The 18,069-nt window shown below is 41.4% G+C and overlaps 2 protein-coding genes across 16 annotated transcripts in view; both read right to left on the bottom strand.

The window, feature by feature from the left end:
- Nucleotides 1-13,092: 13,092 nt before the first annotated feature.
- Nucleotides 13,093-14,632, bottom strand: REP15 (RAB15 effector protein). The gene has a single exon (XM_010379881.2). It carries the CDS (start codon nucleotides 14,228-14,230, stop codon nucleotides 13,520-13,522), a length of 711 nt encoding a protein of 236 aa, XP_010378183.1. The 5' UTR covers nucleotides 14,231-14,632; the 3' UTR covers nucleotides 13,093-13,519.
- Nucleotides 14,633-15,214: 582 nt separating this feature from the next.
- Nucleotides 15,215-18,069, bottom strand: part of PPFIBP1 (PPFIA binding protein 1) — a 181,314-nt gene continuing 178,459 nt past the window's right edge. For 10 of the 15 annotated variants that reach the window (XM_030939444.1, XM_010379870.2, XM_010379869.2 and 7 more), the window contains one exon: nucleotides 15,220-17,989. In XM_030939444.1, coding sequence (XP_030795304.1) covers nucleotides 17,903-17,989 — 87 coding nt within the window. In that variant the 3' untranslated portion in view covers nucleotides 15,220-17,902. Of the gene's footprint in view, nucleotides 17,990-18,069 lie in introns of all 15 variants that reach the window. The other 5 variants (XM_010379872.1, XM_010379873.1, XM_010379868.2 and 2 more) reach the window with 4 other exon arrangements.

Genomic DNA, 18,069 nt, shown 5'->3' with positions numbered 1-18,069 from the left:
AGTGGGGGCACACAGCATGGGACTAGCGGGTAGCTCCGCCTGCGGCCCTGGTGCGGGATCCACTAGGTGAAGCCAGCTGGGCTCCTGGGTCTAGTGGGGACTTGGAGAACCTTTATGTCTAGCTAAGGGATTGTAAATACACCAATCAGCACCCTGTGTGTAGCTCAAGGTTTGTAAATACACCAATCAGTAATCTAGCTAACCTAGTGAGACGTTTAGAACTTTTCAGTCTAGCACTCTGTGCCTAGCTGAAGGATTGTAAATGCACCAATCAGCACTCTGTGTCAAGCTCAAGGTTTGTAAAGGCACCAATCAATACTCTGTATCTAGCTTGAGGATTGTAAATACACCAATCAGTACTGTGTATCTAGCTGACCTGGTGGGGACTTGGAGAACTTTTCTGTCTAGCACTCTGTGTCTAGCTGAAGGATTGTAAATGTACCAATCAGCACTCTGTGTCTAGCTCAGGGTTTGTAAATGCACCAGTCAGTACTCTGTGTCTAGCTCAAGGTTTGTAAATACACCAATTGGTACTCTGTATCTAGCTAACCTAGTAGGGACTTGGAGAATTTTTCTGTACAGCACTCTGTGTCTAGCTAAAGGATTGTAAATGTACCAATCAGCACTCTGTGTCTAACTCAAGGTTTGTAAATGCACCAATCAGTGCTCTGTGTCTAGCTAACCTAGTGGGGACTTGGAGAACTTTTGTGTCTAGCTAGAGGATTGTAAATGCACCAACCAGCACCCTGCCAAAATAGACCTATCAGCTCTCTGCAAAATGGACCAATCAGCAGGATGTGGGTGGGGTCAGATAAGGGAATAAAAGCAGGCTACTGCAAGCCAGCAGTGGCAACCGGCTCAAGTCCCTTTAGACACTGTGGGAGTTTTGTTCTTTCACTCTTTGCAGTAAATCTTGCTGCTGCTCACTCTTTGGGTCCATGCTGCTTTTATGAGCTATCACACTCACTGTGAAGGTCTGCAGCTTCACTCCTGAAGCCAGTGAGACCACGAACCCACCAGAAGGAAGAAACTCTGAACACGTCTGAACATCAGAAGGAACAACTCCAGATGTGCCACCTTTAAGAGCTGTAACACTCACTGCGACAGTCTGCGGCTTCATTCTTTAAGTCAGCGAGACCAAGAAGCCACCAATTCTGGACGCAGTGGCACATGCCTGTAATCCCAGCTACTCGGGAGGCTGAGGCAGAAGAATCGCTTGAACCCGGTAGGCGGAGGTTGTGATGAGCTGAGATCACGCCATTGCACTCCAGCCCGGGCAACAAGAGCAAAACTCCATCTCAATAAATAAATGAAATAAAATAAATTCTCTATTTTCTCATTTTAAAAATTATTTATTTAAATTTATTTATTATTATTATTTTTGAGACAGAGTCTTACTCTGTTGCTAGGCTGGAATGTGTTAGCACGACCATGGCCTACTGCAGCCTTGACTTTCCAGGCTCAAGTGATCCTCCTACCTCAGCCTCTCAAGTAGCTGAGGCTATAGGCACGCACCACCACACCCAGCTAATTTAAAAAAAAATTTTTTTTTTTTTCTAGAGATGAGGTCTCACTGTGTTGCCAGGGCTGGTCTCAAATTCCTGGGTTCAAGCAATCCTCCTGCCTTGGCTTCCCAAAGTGATAAGACTACAGGCATGAGCTACTGCACCTGGCGTATTTTTTCCATTTTTAAATTTTTTTGTAGATTTTGGGGGTCTTGCTATGTTGCCCAGGCTGGTCTCAAACTCTTAGCCCTATGTGATCCTCTTGCCGTGGCCTCCCAAAGTGTCAGGATTAGAGGTATGGGTCTGGCCTGTTCCCCTATTTTGTCTCAAAGTGACAAAATTATAACAGTCAAAACAACTAGAAATAAACAAAACCGATTCTTGGTAAGCATAGAACCAGTAGAGCAGAGTTATGCAGGTGTCCAAGAATATTCTAGCTGTGAACATTCAGTGTGCCATGGACATCAATCAGTAAGGTAGAAGAGGGAGATAAATAGCGTGAGATGGACAAGTATTTGTAATATTCATCATCTTCATCTTTTCTGGACTTTTACCATCCTGTTATTGTTCCAAAATAGAAGCATGATGTATGAGTTTCCTAGGGGATTGGAACAAAGTACTGTAGACTGGGTGACTTAAAAGAACAGAAATTTACTCTCTCACAATCCTGGAGTCTAAAAAGTACAAAATCCAGGTGTCTGCAGGGTTGGTTCCTTCTGGAGGTTCTGAGGGAGAATCTGTTCCATGCCTCTCTCCTAGCTTCTAATGGTTGCTGGCACTCCTTGGCTGGTAGACATATCACACCACCTTCTGCCCCCATATTCCGATGGTGTTCTCTCCTCTCTTCAGACTATTTTTAAGATCAAAAGCATGGGCTTTTTAATCAGATGGAGGTGGGGTTTGAATCTAGGCTCTGGTTCTTTATGATTTTGGGCAAATCTACCTAACCTTTCTGAGTTTCAGTTTCAAGGAAAATGAGAGCAATAATATTTTTCTTAGGACAGTCATGATTAAAGGCATAAATATAAATGGTGGGCATTGACGTTAAGTGTAGGGTCAATGCAACAGCCTCTTTTTCTTGCAAGCTTGTATGTTTTAGTAAAGTGCAAGTCCTATACCATAGAAATTTAGGGGCAAAAGGAGTATGATCATATTCATACTGTTACTAGCGGCAAATCTGTACAGGTCTGCAGCAACCTCAATTCTTGCCTCCTCAGAAGAAAGAATTTGACCTAGGAACATAGGCAGAAGGAGAGACTGAGGTAAGTTTTAGAGCAGGAGTGAAAGTTTATTAAAAAGCTTCACAGCAGGAACAAAAGGAAGGAAAATACACTGGGAAGAGGACCAAGTGGGTGACTTGAAAGACAAGTATCCCATTTGACCTTTGACTTAGGATTTCCTGGGGTCTGTGTCCCTTCTGCCCTGATTTTTCCCTTGGGGTGGGCTGTCTGCATGCACAGTGGCTTGCCAGGATTTTGGAGGGGAGCATGCATAGTGTGTTTCCTGGGGCTGTACACATGTTTACTTGAGGCGTTCTTCCCTTACCAGTTGAACGTCCCTTACCAGTTGAATGTCCCTAGAAGATCAAATACCAGTTAAATTCTGCCATTTTGCCTCTTAATGTGCATGCTTGTGCACACTCACCCAGCTCCTAAGATCTTACTGGAAAGCTGCTGATCACTAGTTTCAGGTTTTCTGTATCTATTGGGAGACTGCTTTTCCCTGGTGCTGGCTGCGACCAATTATTGTTTCAGAAAGACAGTTAATAATCACCTGATGGTCACCTGAAATTCCTGGCGTGTGTGTGTGTGTGTGTGTGTGTGTGTGTGTGTGTGTAAGGGGAGCCCTCTCCTGCCCTGCTCATTCATGACTAGCTACCTGTTCTAACAATATTTCTTAATTTTTGAGCAAGATATTAAAGACTTAGGTCCCCATTGTACCTTGCTATGTGTTCTTTTGTTGTACTCTCTCCCTGAGACTAAAATGGATAGATGACCAGAGCTAGAGGAACCAGAAAAGTACTTATTGTTTTCCCTGGCATCAAGTACAGTAAGTTTCATTCTATAGTAAAAGTTAAACATTTATTTGTAATGCTATTAATGCTATCAACAAGCAAAAATATCTGTCTTGCGCAGTGTAAAGAGTAAAGCATGTAATATCTTGCACATAGGGGTTACTAAGATTACATAATTTTTCACTTGGGAATGATCTTAGAGGTGTAATCATTCACTCATGATAAAAATCTTTTCTTTGCTGGGTGTAGTGGCTCACCCTTGTAATCTCAGCATTTTGGGAGGCTGAGGTGGGGGAATCACTTGAGCTCAGGAGTTTAGACCAGCCTGGGCAACATAGCAAGACCCCGTCTCTACAAAAAATACAAAAATTATCCAGGCATGGTGATGTGTGCCTGTAGTCCCAGCTACTGGGGAGGCTGAGGTGGGAGGCTCACTTGAGCTCAGGAGGCAGAGGTTGCAGAAAGCCGAGATAGTGCCATTGCACTCCAGCGTGGGCAACAGAGTGAGACCCTGTCTCAGAAAAAAATATATATATATTTTTCAAACTTTATGACCAAGTAATCTAACATATCATAGAAGCCAGGCTGGCTTCATAGACATACAACTTGCACTTAGAAGGGCCTGTGCTTGGCCTAATGCTTTGCTGTTGCTGTCTTAAAAATCTTAATAATTTTTGAACAAGGAGTCCTGCATCTTCAGTTTGCACTGGAACCTACAAATTATGTAGCTGATCCTGTGTAGAACAATTTTAAATATTAAGCTGTTTTACAATGGGTTTTTATTATATTTAAACCTGGATTAATTCAATAAAAGCTGCTTTTTAATTTTTATTTTTGTGGATACATAGTAGGTATATATATATTTATGGGGTATATGATTTATATTGATAAAGACTTAAAATGTATAATAATCATATTAGGGTAAATGGTGTATCCGTCACCTCAAGCATTTATCCTTTGTATTAAAAAGCTACTTTTAATAAAAACTAACTTCTTTTTTTATTTTTTTTTTCTTTTTTGAGAAGGAGTCTTGCTCTGTCACCTGGGCTGGAGTGCGGTGGCACAATCTTGGCTCACTGCAACCTCCACCTCCCGGGTTCAAGTGCCTCAGCCTCCCAAGTAGCTGAGATTACAGACATATGCCACCATGCCTAGCTAACTTTTGTGTTTTTAGTAGAGACAGGGTTTCACCATGTTGGCCAGGCTGGTCTTGAACTCCTAACTTCAAGTGATCCACCCACCTTGGCCTCCCAAAGTGCTAGGATTATAGGCATGAACCACCACACCCGGCCTTCAAGACTAACTTGTTTTATAGTAAGTGAACAAAGTATGTCTATTCACAAGTATGGTAGACAGTATGCAAATATAAGGTATAGGTATAGACCTTGCAACCTAAATGTCCATCAAAACAGTATTTGTTAAATCTATTATGGTGTATTGATATAAAGCAGAGTACAACTAATAGAAGCAGGACGCAGAGAAATCCTAAGCAGACAGTGGTGGGTCTCCGGTGAAACCCAACCTTCAAGCCAAGAACAGCCTGAAGCCCATGGACCAGAGGGAGAACTTCTATTCCTGTTTGCTCACTCTCTCCCGATTGCTTCTTTCTGAATAATGTATTTAACCAATCAAATGTTGCCTTTTCCGGTATTACCTACAGTCCAACCCACCCCCATCCTGTGCCTGTAAAGACCCCAGACTCAGTTGGTAGAGGTGGGAGATGACCTGACTTCAGGGAAGAGACCTTCTGACCTCAGGGGAAGATGAACAGTCCTTCCCATCCCCTCTCGGCTGAGAGCTTTTTCATCACTCAATAAAATTCTCCACCCTTACTATCCTTCAATTGTCAAGGGTGACCTAATTTTTCTTGGATGCTGGACAAGAGCTTGAGATCCGAGTGTGGGTACCCAGAAAGGCTGTCACACTGACCCTTTGCCCCGGTCAGCAGAGGACAGCCAACCCATGTGAGGGGGCCAGGAACTGACTGAGCTGCTAACATGCCACCATCCATTGGGCTGTGGGTGGCAGAACTAAAAAAGCTAATTAGCACACTAACACCCCTTCTGGGACTTTGGGGTCTTAGGCACCCTTGCCTGGGTGCCACTGCATTCCCCTCAAGGCGACACCACTGGTCTGGCTGTGTGTGGCCTCTGCACAAAGTTTGCTCCTGTGATGGCGGAGTGGCAGGCTGGACTCTGGACTCACTCACGTGCTCCCTCCCTCGAGGGGCTGAGTGCGCTGGGCCTAGTAGACAGAGCGCCCCTGCTGGGAGTCCAGCAAAGGAGCCGAGAAAAATCCTGCAACACTACTTAAGATACATGGGCCCCAATACTGGTTAAATATTAGAATAATCTCAGGAGATTTTTTTTTTTTTAATTATCTAGACTCCCTCTGAGATGCTGATTAATTGGTCTAGATGTGTTTGGAGCAATAGGGTTTTGTTTTGTTTTTTGTTTACTTTAAGTTCTTCAAGTGAATCTAATATTGAGGCAAGATGGAAAACCACTGGTGTCAGCCTTAATAAGGATGAAGTGGATATAAATCTACTAGCATAGCAAATTGTCCACAATATGTTGTTAAGTTTTTAAAAATGTAGGTTATAAGGCATTTATGGATTATATAATCTCATTTGTGTATTTTTTTAAATTATTTTTTGCAATACAAATTCTGGAAGGGTCAACAGCAAATCTGAAGCAGTGGATATGAGGATGGAGGAGACACTCCTGAAGACTTCACTTTCTCCATTTCTGTACTTGAATTTCTACACCAAGCATACAGCTTGAAAAAAATTAAATGAGTATGCAGTATTTTTAAAATCAACAAAAGCTTCACATTTTAATTTTCACTTGGAAAAAAAACGATGGTGAGTCTGATTTATGGTTTTCAGCTGTTTATAACATGAATACTTACAATTTATACTAGTTTCTCTGAAATTTGGTAAGCTTACACTTCGGTATGTAAAATATTTTCACAAGCTTTGTCTCCTTTGAGTTGCAGTCACTTGCCACATAAAGACGTTTCAGTCAACCACTGTGCATATATGATGGTGGTCCATGAGACTATAATGGAGCTGAAACATTCCTATTCCCTAGTGACATTGTGGCTATTGTGACATTATAGCACAATTACTTTTTTGTTTTATAAATTTAGCGTAGCCTAAGTGAACAGTGTTTGTGAAGTCTAAAGTAGCATACAATAATGTCCTAGTCCTTCGCATTCAGTTACCACTCACTGACTCACCCAGAGCAACTTCCAGTCCTGCAAGCCCCATTCGTTGTAAGTGCCCAATATAACTGTACCATTTTTTACCTTTTATATCTTATTTTTACTGTACCTTTTTTTGTGTTTAGATATGTTTAGATACACAAATATTTACCATTGTGTTCCAGTTGCCTACATTATTGGTAAAGTAACATGCTATACAGGCTTGTAGCCTAGGAGTTATGCCACATAGCCTTGGTGTGTAGTTGGCTGTACGGTCTAGGTCTGTGTAAGTACACTTTATTATGTTAACAAAACAATGAAATTGCCTAACAATGCATTTCTCAGAACATATCCCCATTAAGCAATGCATGATTGTAGTTGAAGTCATTCCCACTTTACAAATAAGGAAACAAAGAGTTAAGCCACTTGACTCTGCTCTTATGAGCATTGAAACTCATATCCACAGCTGATTCCAAGTTGCATGTTCTTTACATCACCTCCTTCTTGAGAGTGTACTCCACACAGCATTCCTGCAGACAGGGGTCGCTATACACCAAGGAAACATTAATTGACAACTGTAGCCTCCCAGAAGCATTGAACGTGGGAACAGTTACTGCTTAACACTTTAAAAGATGCCACCTGGGCCTATTCATGCCCAGTTTATTGAAGGCAAAGGGCTAAAATGTTTTTTTCAATTAAAAAAATTGTATTTGCTTAGAAGTATTCAGAATATCAACAAAACAGCTGCAACTTTTTTTCTTTCAATTACAGAGTGGTATTCAGTTAGCAGAACAACAATTATATCATATAAGCTGCAGCAGAGACAAATGAAGATGAAAAAACTATCCTCATATATAACTAATCTGTGCTGTGCCCCAACAAGAACCTACTTTAAATTTCCATTCCAGTTACAACCCCCATTCTGTACCAGGCAAGATTAGTGTCTATTAAAAATATCACCAGGACGGGGCTATCTAAAGAGACATTCAGTAGTCTGTTAATTGCACACACACACAAAAAAAAACTGTAATGTTTACAAACAAATCTTACACAGCCTTACATTTCAATTTTTTTTCTTTAAAAGGAGTGAGTTGTATATGGGGTTTGTTAAATGCTTTATGGACAAGAAAAAAACTGCTACAACCAACTTGTTTATCATCATTTTCTTCTTCCTCATCCTCCTCTTTTTTTTTTTTTTTCCAGCCCTGGCAATTCCCTTTGTTGCTACATGAGGCTTCCTTTAACTCAGTCTGCTGCAATATCCTTTTCATATTTTTCCTTCAGCTTCGCAGCCTACTTTTCATAAGGCTGCTTGTCATCTGTAACGGTGTCATTCCACCTCTCTCCCAGTTTCTTTGCAACATCACCAATGGATAGGCCGGGATATTTTCCTTTGATTCGGGGGCAATACTCAGAACACAAGAAAAAAGCCAAAGGAGGCCTCTTGGGCAATTTTTTTTTTTTTTTTTTTTTTTTGGCCTCCCTTTCTGGAGGGATATAGGTTTTCATTTCTCTTTCATAATGGGTCTTTTGCCCGAGTTGGCCACGTCTTCAAATTTTCCTCTTTAGCAGACACAGTCCTCTACCTCTCTGGCACTTTTTAGAATACTCTGAGAAGGGGACAGCAGCAGCTGGGTGCTGTTTCTTGTGCTCCTTCTGACAAAGGTGCATAAAGAATGCGTATAACGACATTTTTGCCTCTGGGATCTCCTTTGCCCATGTTTAGTTACTTTTTCCTCAGTGAGGCGCCCAGTCATGCAGTGCCTGTCTGGCAGTCATGTACCTTGACACTGTTTCTCTAAAATGCTTTTCTCCATCTTTTGATTTCTTTGAATAAAGGAAAGTCAAAGACAAATTTATTTCTGTCCTTGCATATATTCTTATTATTCAAGACATTTGGAAATACAGCAACTAATGGTTACATGTTTCAAACCCCACATCCAATCATCAGCAAATGCTGTACACTTTACCTTCAACTACATTCTAAATCTGACCTCTTCACACCTCCTCCTGTAGGAGTGTGGTCCAGGCCACCTTTTTCTCTTATCTGGATGACTATGGCTTCCTAGCTGCTTACCTGAGTTCTGCTTCTCCTCTTTTTCTTCTACCATCAAGTCTCCCCCCAGTAATCAAGTGAGGGTTTGTTTGTTTGTTTATTTGAGACAGAGTCGTGCTTTGTCACCCAGGCTGGAGTGCAGCAGCACGATTTCGGCTCACTGCAGCCTCCGCCTCCTGGGTTCAATTGATTCTCCTGCCTCAGTCTCCAGAGTAGCTGAAATTACAAGCATGTGCCACCACGCCAGACTAGTTTTTGTGTTTTTAGTAGAGACGGGGTTTCACCATGTTGGCCAGGCTGGTCTTGAATTCGTGGCCTCAAGTGATTCACCCACCTTGGCCTCCCAAAGTGCTGGGATTTCAGGTGTGAGCGACCATGCCTGGCTGCAAGTGAGGCTTTTAAGGTACAGGTCAGTCAAGACATTTCTCTCCCCTATCACTCAGAATAGTTGAGTCCTTGCTTCAGCTTACAAGTTTGAAGAGCTTGATCAGTTTGCTGGCTACTTCTGCAAACTCATCTCCCACCTCTCGCCTCCAGCTCACTCTGCTCTGTCCACGTCAGCTTCCTTTGCTATCCACATTCACATCCACTCCCATTCCAGGTCCTTTGCATTTGCAGTTCTTTGTGCCTAGAACGCTCTTTCCCAAATGTCTGCACTGATGCTCAGTGTCTTCCTTCAGATCTCTAGCTGATTGCCCCCTCCTCACTGAGGCCTTCCTTCACCACCCAATATAAAATAGCACCTCCTAACACTCTTTATTCCCTGATCATGCTTTTTCTTTACATTACTCCTGATGTTATTTAAAATTGATGATTATTATGAGACAGGGTCTCACTCTGTTGCCCAGGCTGGAGTGCAGTGGCTGGACCTGGGCTCACTGTAACCTCCCCCTCCTGGACTCAAGCGATCTTCCCAGCTCAGCCTCCCAAGTAGCTGGGACTACAGGCACACACGCCCACACCAGGCTGATTTTTGTATTTTTAGTAGAGACAGGGTTTCATCATGTTGCTCAGGCTGGTTCCAAATTCCTGAACTCAAGTGATCTGCCAGCCTCAGCCTTCCAGAGTGCTGGGATTATTACAGGCATGAGATGTTTTGAAAATATGCATTTAAACATCTGCACGTGTTTGTCTGTCTTCCACCATTAAGATAGAAACTCCCTAAGACTAGGAACTTTGTTTTTTGTACTGCTGGATTGGCAGGGCACAGAACAAGCCCTACATATAATAGGCACTCAGCAATTATGTTTGAATTAATCTATCTTCCATTTATACTTTTAAGCCTTTTTTTTTTTTTTTTTGCAATATATTAACCCAAATTGCAAAAGCTGAGCTTGCCTCTATGCTATTGGAGACCTCACTACCAAAAAGAGGAAACAAACATCTCTGCCAATACTCACCTTCTTTTAAAAAAATCATTTTTAATTGACAAGTAATTGTGTATATCAATATTCCATTTTATTAAACACTTTTTCATGCCAATTTCTAATGAAGGACAACTGCAAGCTCGCAGATATGTTCTTCCTATTCCAGGTTCCTCACAGAGAGGGCTATGGGGGTGAATAAACATTGATAGGAGGGAAAACAAAGCCATTTCTTGAGGCCGAAGAGAATATACATCATTTTCTTCTTTCCTGAAGCTACAGGCATCATGGGGATTATGAATGCTCCCTTCCTCGCTTTCCCCCAGGACTTCTTTGGGAGATAAAGTTGAAGAGAAGGGATTGGGGGTTGATGTTACCCAATGTTGCAAGGCTTATTTTAATTTGAAGAACACCAGGCTCAATGGAAAGAAAACAGGAACATGCTCTTAAACCTAAATCTAGATTGAAGTTAACGATGCCCCTTTATATTCACTGTGGATCCTGTTTACTGAGCTGGATAAAGAATCAAAGAGTGGATTTGGATAACTGTACTAAGCATTTTTAATTTTTTAATTTTTTATTTATATTTGAGACGGAGTCTCTTTGTCACCCAGGCTGGAGTGCAGTGGTGCCATCTCAGCTCACTCCAACCTTCGCTACCCAGGTTCAAGCAACTCTCCTCCCTCAGCCTCCCGAGTAGCTGGGACTACAGGCATGCGCCACCATGCCTGGATAATTTTTGTATTTTTAGTAGAGACGGGGTTTCAGCATGTTGGTCAGGTTGGTCTTAAAATCCTGACCTTGTGATCCACTTGCCTCAGCCTCCCAGAGTGCTGGGATTACAGGCGTGAGCCACTAGGCCTGGCCGATTATTCTTAATTTTGTAACTAATAGCAGTTCTATGAGGTAGGTATCGTCATCTCCAGTTTTTAGATGGGAAAATCAGGAGGCACTAGGGCTCCAGAAGGAATCGAATGGCACCCTCAAGTCCACCTGAGGGAAAAGGACATCTACAGGGTGGGGGCAGGGTGCAAGGAACTAACCAAGAATGATGAAGCAACCTGGAAGGGACAATGGCCTGAGAGGGGAAGGGGAGGGAGCTGTAGTCTCAGAGAAGGGCCAGCTGGACAGGAGCTGTCTGGAACAAAGCGTCCTAGTGAGGCAGGGAGAGTGGGGCTAATACATTCCAGACCTGTCCCCTTTCTGATCTCGTGCTCTCCACTGGATGGAAGCCAGAGTGATGCAGTCAGAACCCAGAAGAAGGCAGACAGGGTGGGGAGTAGATGTGGAGGTTGAACTGAGAATAACTAGCACAGAGGTTTGGTTGGATAAGTGTAAATAAAGGAGCTGGGATTTTAAGCAGGTTTGTCCTCAACTAAACTCAAAATCTCTCACTCCTACCATGACAAAGTTTTTACAAGTCTGCATTGTAACCTATTGATGGTCATATCAATTTGGTGGCTTGCAGTCAGCATTTTACAAATTGATGTCGGACAAACTATCAGAGTGCACTGCAACGTGCTTCAGTTATACAGATCACAGCAACAAATGTATTTCTTATTTTGGAATACCTGCATGACACCACATTGCGCTCATATGTCTTAATTTAGCCTCATAGGAACATGCTCTAAATTCCAAACCACAGAAGGGGCCAAGGCCATAAGAAGACTGTCAGAAACAGAAACGGTTTTAAGAGGTTGGATGCAGGTGAAAGGCTTCAGCCCACGTTTTTAATGGCTGCATATCAGTAAACAGATTGTTCAACAACACGAAATGTAGCCACAGATTAAGGCCAGGAAATGGAGGAAAAATGAGCAACAACAACCAGCTAGCATCTTTGCAGGTGAACATCTTTGTGGTCTCAGCAATTCCAGTAGTTTAAAATGAGAGAATTTTCTTTTTATGTATTTGAGATGGAGTCTCGCTCTGTTGCTTAGGCTGGAGTGCAGTGGCGCTATCACGACTCACTGCAGCCTTGACTTCCTGGACCCAAGCAATCCCTCTACCTCAGCCTCCAAAGTAGCTGGAACTACAGACACACATCACAATTACTTTTTGTATTTTTTGTAGAGATGGGATTTCACCATATTGCCTAGGCTGGTCTTGAATTCCTGGGCTCAAGCAATCCTCCTGCCTCAGACTCCCAAACTGTTGGAATCACAGCTACCCTTCCTGGCTAACTAATTTTCTTTTCTTCTTCTTTTTTTTTTAATTGATTTTTACTCAACATAATTTATAGGCTTACAGGGAATTTTCTTTACATGACGGTAGAATATGGGGTTTGTAACTGGGCAGACTTTACTTTTTTGTTATGAGCCACTTAATAGATTTATGAGTTATCTAGCCTCTTTGATTTGGCAAATACAAACCTCTTAGAGTCATGGAGGACACATGAAAATCACGCTAATATATGTAAAGCATCTGACTTGACTTACAAGTGCAATAAATAATGGTGATTCCTCTTTGTACTGTTATAATTCCACACTGGCTTTTAAGCAAAAATGGTTATTATATGTGAATACATTTTCCTTACTACAAAGGTGAAACAAGTATTATTAAAAGGAATAGTTTTATAGGTCACTGTTTTTAAATCATAGGCAGAGCTAACACTAAAGTGAATCTCAAATCCCATCAAAGTCCTCTCAGTGTGGACAGCAGCTAGGGAGAAGGCAGAATAAGGTAATAAGTGTTAAGAGGAAAAGAACAATGTGAGTTTTGCTCAGGAGTCCTGAACCAAAACTATTTTTTTTTTTTTTAAAGATGAGGATTCACTCTGTTGCCCAGGCTGGAGTGCAGTGGTGCAATCACAGCTTCCTATAGCCTTAAACTCCTGGGCTCAAGCGATCCTCCCGCCTCAGCCTCCTGAGTAGCTAAGACCACAAGCGTAAGCCACTGTGCATAGCTTGAAACTGATGTTACAAATGTAATGAAACCTGCTCTGTAGCCTTACCTACTACTTTACCCTACCCATCTCCCACCAACAGACGCAAAAACACATTTTATACTTTTGAGTGCTAGACTTATTATTTCAAACAAAGACACTTTTTTTTTTTTTTTTGCAAATCAAACTTTAAATGTGACTTTATTATCTCTCTTCCCATTTTTATTATTGAATAAGTGAATGAAATATTAAACTAAATTATAACTTTTCCTGAACTGTTTTTAAATCATAGGCAGAGCCAGAGTTTCCTTTTTTGCTCTCTCCCTCTGTAATTGTGACATTAATATACTTTGATCCCAGTAATCATTTTCAATCAATGAGAAAACAAATGAAAAAAAAAAATCTCATGCTGGAATGATGCAAATAGATGAGCTTGCTTATTAGAATCTTTTTTTCTTTTCCTCTTACAGGCCAGTCACATAATACATATCCAAATCAGAGAATGCTAATATAAACCTTGCCCACCTCTCTCAGCCCGTCTTTCTTACTCAGACAGTTTCTGAGCAGCTCTTTGATGAAGACACAATCTTCAGTCTCCAGGACAAACTGAGCCACAGCCTTCCCTCCTGGCAGATGGCTCCTCACCATCTGACTTTTGACACTGTCCAGGACAACTCCCCTGATGTCTTTAGGCTTTCCTGGCATACCAAAGATGATAAACAGACCCAGGCAATCCTCTCCTATTAAGTTACAGAATTCTTCCAGCTTATCAAATCTACTTTTCTTCCAGGAAGACTCCTCTACCCTTGGTTCTGGATTGGAAAGGTCATAAGGTTTAGATTCCATAGGAGGAGGTGAAGACATCTGCAGAGTCTGTACTGCCAGCTGAAGCTTTATTTGCTTGTCGGATCCCCAAAAGGTCCAAATCCAGTCTGCGCCAAACAGGAAGGCTTGGTGCTTGGTCATCTTGGTGGTGGTCAGGAACTCATCAACTCCCTTTTCCTGGCAGAAAGTGATGAAATGGATTAAGAAGATCTCATTCAGAGTATTTGCAGCTGGGCAGAGTTGACTCACAGGATATTCAAATCCAAGGTACTCCTTCAGTTTCTGAGCTGCATGGACTATAGCTTCACTGACCACCTCACAGACGATGGGCACCTCTTTGCTGTCCTTCAGAGCCAACTGTTGCGATGCTTTCTGCCCCATTTTCTCTGCATCCAAATATCACACGTGAATCTGGTTCAGGAGTACTTCTTTTTCAAAGTAAAAGTTCTGCAAGGAGGTCACATCTGTTAATGGTTCATGTTTTTCTAACTCTACAGCTTCCTTGGGTGTAGTTAAGCATATATACATACAGCTAAATAAACATGTTCTCTCTGTCAGTTGGGTGTGTTGTATTCATTCAGTTCCTGCTGTCTTATTAAAGATACAAAATTTCACACAAAACGTCTGTTCTATCTAGGTTATATTCGCTCTACTTTTAACCTTTGGTAATCTCTTCCAACATATGTTTCCTCTTTCCAAGTTTTAGTAAAAGTAAAAATGGCACATTAGTTCTTTTTGTTGTTGTTTTTTGAGACAGGGTCTCACTCTGCCACCCAGGCTGGAGTGCAGTGGCACAATCATGGCTCACTGCAGCTTCAACCTCCCTGGGCTCAGGTGATCTTCTCACCTCAGCCTCTTGAGTAGCTGGGGCTACAAGTGTATACCACCACACCTGGCTAATTTTTGTGTATTTTTTGTAGAGGTGGGGTTTCACCATGTTGCCCAGGCTGGTCTCGATCTCCTAGGCTCAAGCAATCCTCCCGTGTTGGCCTCTCAAAGTGCTGGGATTATAGGCATGAGCCACTGCACCCAGCCCTATGTTAGTTTTTTAAATATCCATACACCTCTTTCTACAAATAACTTCTTCCAGTCTGTAGGTGAGTCATTTCCATTTGCTTTTCCTATTTTCTTTTTTGTTTGTTTATTTCTTTTACCTTCTGCCATATTCTTCATTCCCCAGCTCAGTTGCTTCTTTTCCTACAAAATCTTCTCAAACAAAGGCCTCAAATTCCTATCTGTTGATACATGTTATAAACTCCATTCAAACAAATTTATGGCAGTTTATAAAGAGATTGTGTTATTTGCTGTATCAGAAACCAAGTCTGTTACTATGAACAACGGAAAATGAAATAAGGGCAATAAAAATGAGGCAATTATCAATTGACTTTATTTCCTTTCATATGGTAACACCAGCAGTGTATGATATTTTGTAAATAAAACACATAAAAAAATTTAACCTTATTACATATTATCAGTTAGGTTATGCCATCCTGAATAAAAAATACTTGGGCCGGGCACGGTGGCTCACGCCTGTAATCCCAGCACTTTGGGAGACCGAGGTGGGTGGATCATGATGTCAGGAGATTGAGACCTTCCTAGCTAACAAGGTGAAACCCCATCTCTACTAAAAATACGAAAACAAAATTAGCCAGGCATGGTGGCAGACACCTGTAGTCCCAGCTACTTGGGAAGCTGAGGTGGCAGAATGGCGTGAACCCAGGAGTCAGAGCTTGCAGTGAGTCAAGATCGTGCCACTGCACTCCAGCCTGGGTGACAGAGCGAGACTCCGTCTCAAAAAAAAAAAAAAAAAATTTGACATCTGTAACAGTCTCCTGGTATTTTCAACCAGGTTCTAAGAACAAATTGATTTCTTTGAGTGGTGACATCTAGTCACATTAAAATAAAATCCAAATAAAGTAAGTCCAATACAGTTACCACATAATGAATGGTAGAGTTTAAAGAAAATTATTATTAGCATCAAATCAATTGTTATGAATAAACAGTAATTTGATATTACAATTTCTTTAATGAATACCTTGGTAACTTGCTGACAACTTAAAAGATAACACCACTGATATTCAAATACAGTTTATAATCAAGTCCAATGGCAGATACTGAACTGCCCACCTCCACCTCAATTTGTGAAAACCTGTCTTCTGTAGGGTTGGCTACGATGGGTAATTATGTAGCACTGAATAAAAAATAGAATATTTTTCTAATACTTCTACAAATATAATAAACACAGTAACAATTTTTGCTGCAGTGATTTTCTTTACAAAGAATATTTGGGCCCAGTGCTACAGAAAAACATGAACTACATCTTATCATCACAAAATAGCCATTATAAAATGAATTTTGCAGCCTCTGTTTTTTTGAACTTTGAAATAAAATGTTCAGACAAATATTCAACTTTTTAAAAAGCTCCATTCATTGATAGCCTGAGAAATGTACAATGAACATGTTTAGGCAGACTGTTAGTATTTTGATGCAATGATATAGTTAACAAGGAGAAAAGAAACAATACTGTAAAGGTTTCTGCTTTGCTTTTGGTTTCCTCAAAAACTATTTCTACACATTTTGGGGAGAGGAGGTGATTCTGAATGTATTCAAGTTAGTGTATTCAAGCCAGACACAGTGGCTCACACCTGTAATCCCAGCACTTTGAAAGGCTGAGGCGGGAGGATCACTTGAGGACAGGAGTTTGAGGCCAGGCTGGGCAACATGGTGAGACCCTGTTTCTACAAAAAATTTTTGAAAAATCAGCCAGGTGTGAAGGGTGGGGTGGGGTGGGAGGCCACACACCTGTAATCCTAGCTATTGGGGAGGCTGAGGTGAGAGGATCACTGGAGCCTAGGAATTCAAGGCTGCAGTGAGCTATGATCACATCACTGCACTCCAGCATGGGCGACAGAGTGAGACTCTGTCACTTAAAAAAAAAAAAAAAAAAAGGCCAGGCACGGTGGCTCACGCCTGTAATCCCAGTACTTTGGGAGGCTGAGGCGGGCGGATCATGAGGTCAGGAGTTCCCAGACCAGCCTGGCCAATATGGTGAAACCCCGTCTCTACTAAAAATACAAAAATTAGCCAGGCATGGTGGCGCGTGCCTGTAATCCCACCTACTTGGGAGGCTGAAGCCAAAGAATGGCTTGAACCCAGGAGGCGGAGGTTGCAGTGAGCCGAGATCATGCCACGGCACTCCAACCTGGGTGACAGAGTGAGACTCCATCTTAAAAAAAAAAAAAGTATACTAATGTCCCTCAAGTTCTTCCATATGAGGTAAAGGGATCCAAGATTAAGGTTGAAATTTTTAAACCTTTAAACAATTTTGTGGTGTCATCAAAAAGGAATATTTCATATATATTAATTTAGCCTCAATGATCAACATTGTTAAAAGTCAGTATGGAGAAAGATCATTCTGACCTCTTCAGAAACCAGCTGGTATATGAACGTTCTTGATCACCAGATTGTTTAGAAAACGTGATCTTTTCACCATCGTCCTTAGGTCACAAAATAAATGTTCTATTTTCTATGTACTGTATATATACATATATTTAGAAAAATATATAAAAATAAGACAGTAAGAGGCAAGTGGAGGTGTGGCTGGCATTTAGTGGGCACACTGAATGCTTAAAGAAGTTCCACATATTGATTCTGAAATCATATAATGTCCTACTTAGGTGGTTCCAGTGAACACTGATGTGACAAAATCATTCACATCCTGGTTACTGTTCCCCAAATCCTCCATACTACGGATGCGAAAGGAAACACTCTGGTAAAATACTCATCTTAAATGCAACACTTTAAATATAATATATCACAGATTTTTACATTAAATAGAAGAAAAACAATTATACTCTCATTCACCAGTGTCTTATTTTTTGTGGCCACTTCGGAATCGGCACATTACTCCTGCTTCCTGTTTAAACTTCTCAACAGCAGAAGCTGGAACAACAAACAATAGACAATCCGCTGCCTGTTGTATATACTGTGAGTGTTTGGAAAAGAAAGTAGAAAAAAGACTAAGCATTCCTAATGTTCCTCCAGGGGCTACAGTCAAACGTTTGAGTCTTCATCTGTAATGCTGGCACTGGGGGAACGGGCAGCAAAATCTTTAAACATGTCATCTTCTTTTAACATGTGCTGGAAAACAAGGAGACAGGGAGTCACACTGAGAGCCAAGAGCTCAGAACTACACATTCTCCAAGAGACATGTGGTCCTT

Source organism: Rhinopithecus roxellana, chromosome 10, assembly GCF_007565055.1.
Source record: "Rhinopithecus roxellana isolate Shanxi Qingling chromosome 10, ASM756505v1, whole genome shotgun sequence".
Classification (NCBI taxonomy): domain Eukaryota; kingdom Metazoa; phylum Chordata; class Mammalia; order Primates; family Cercopithecidae; genus Rhinopithecus; species Rhinopithecus roxellana.
This window is presented reverse-complemented; position numbering and strand designations above follow the sequence as displayed.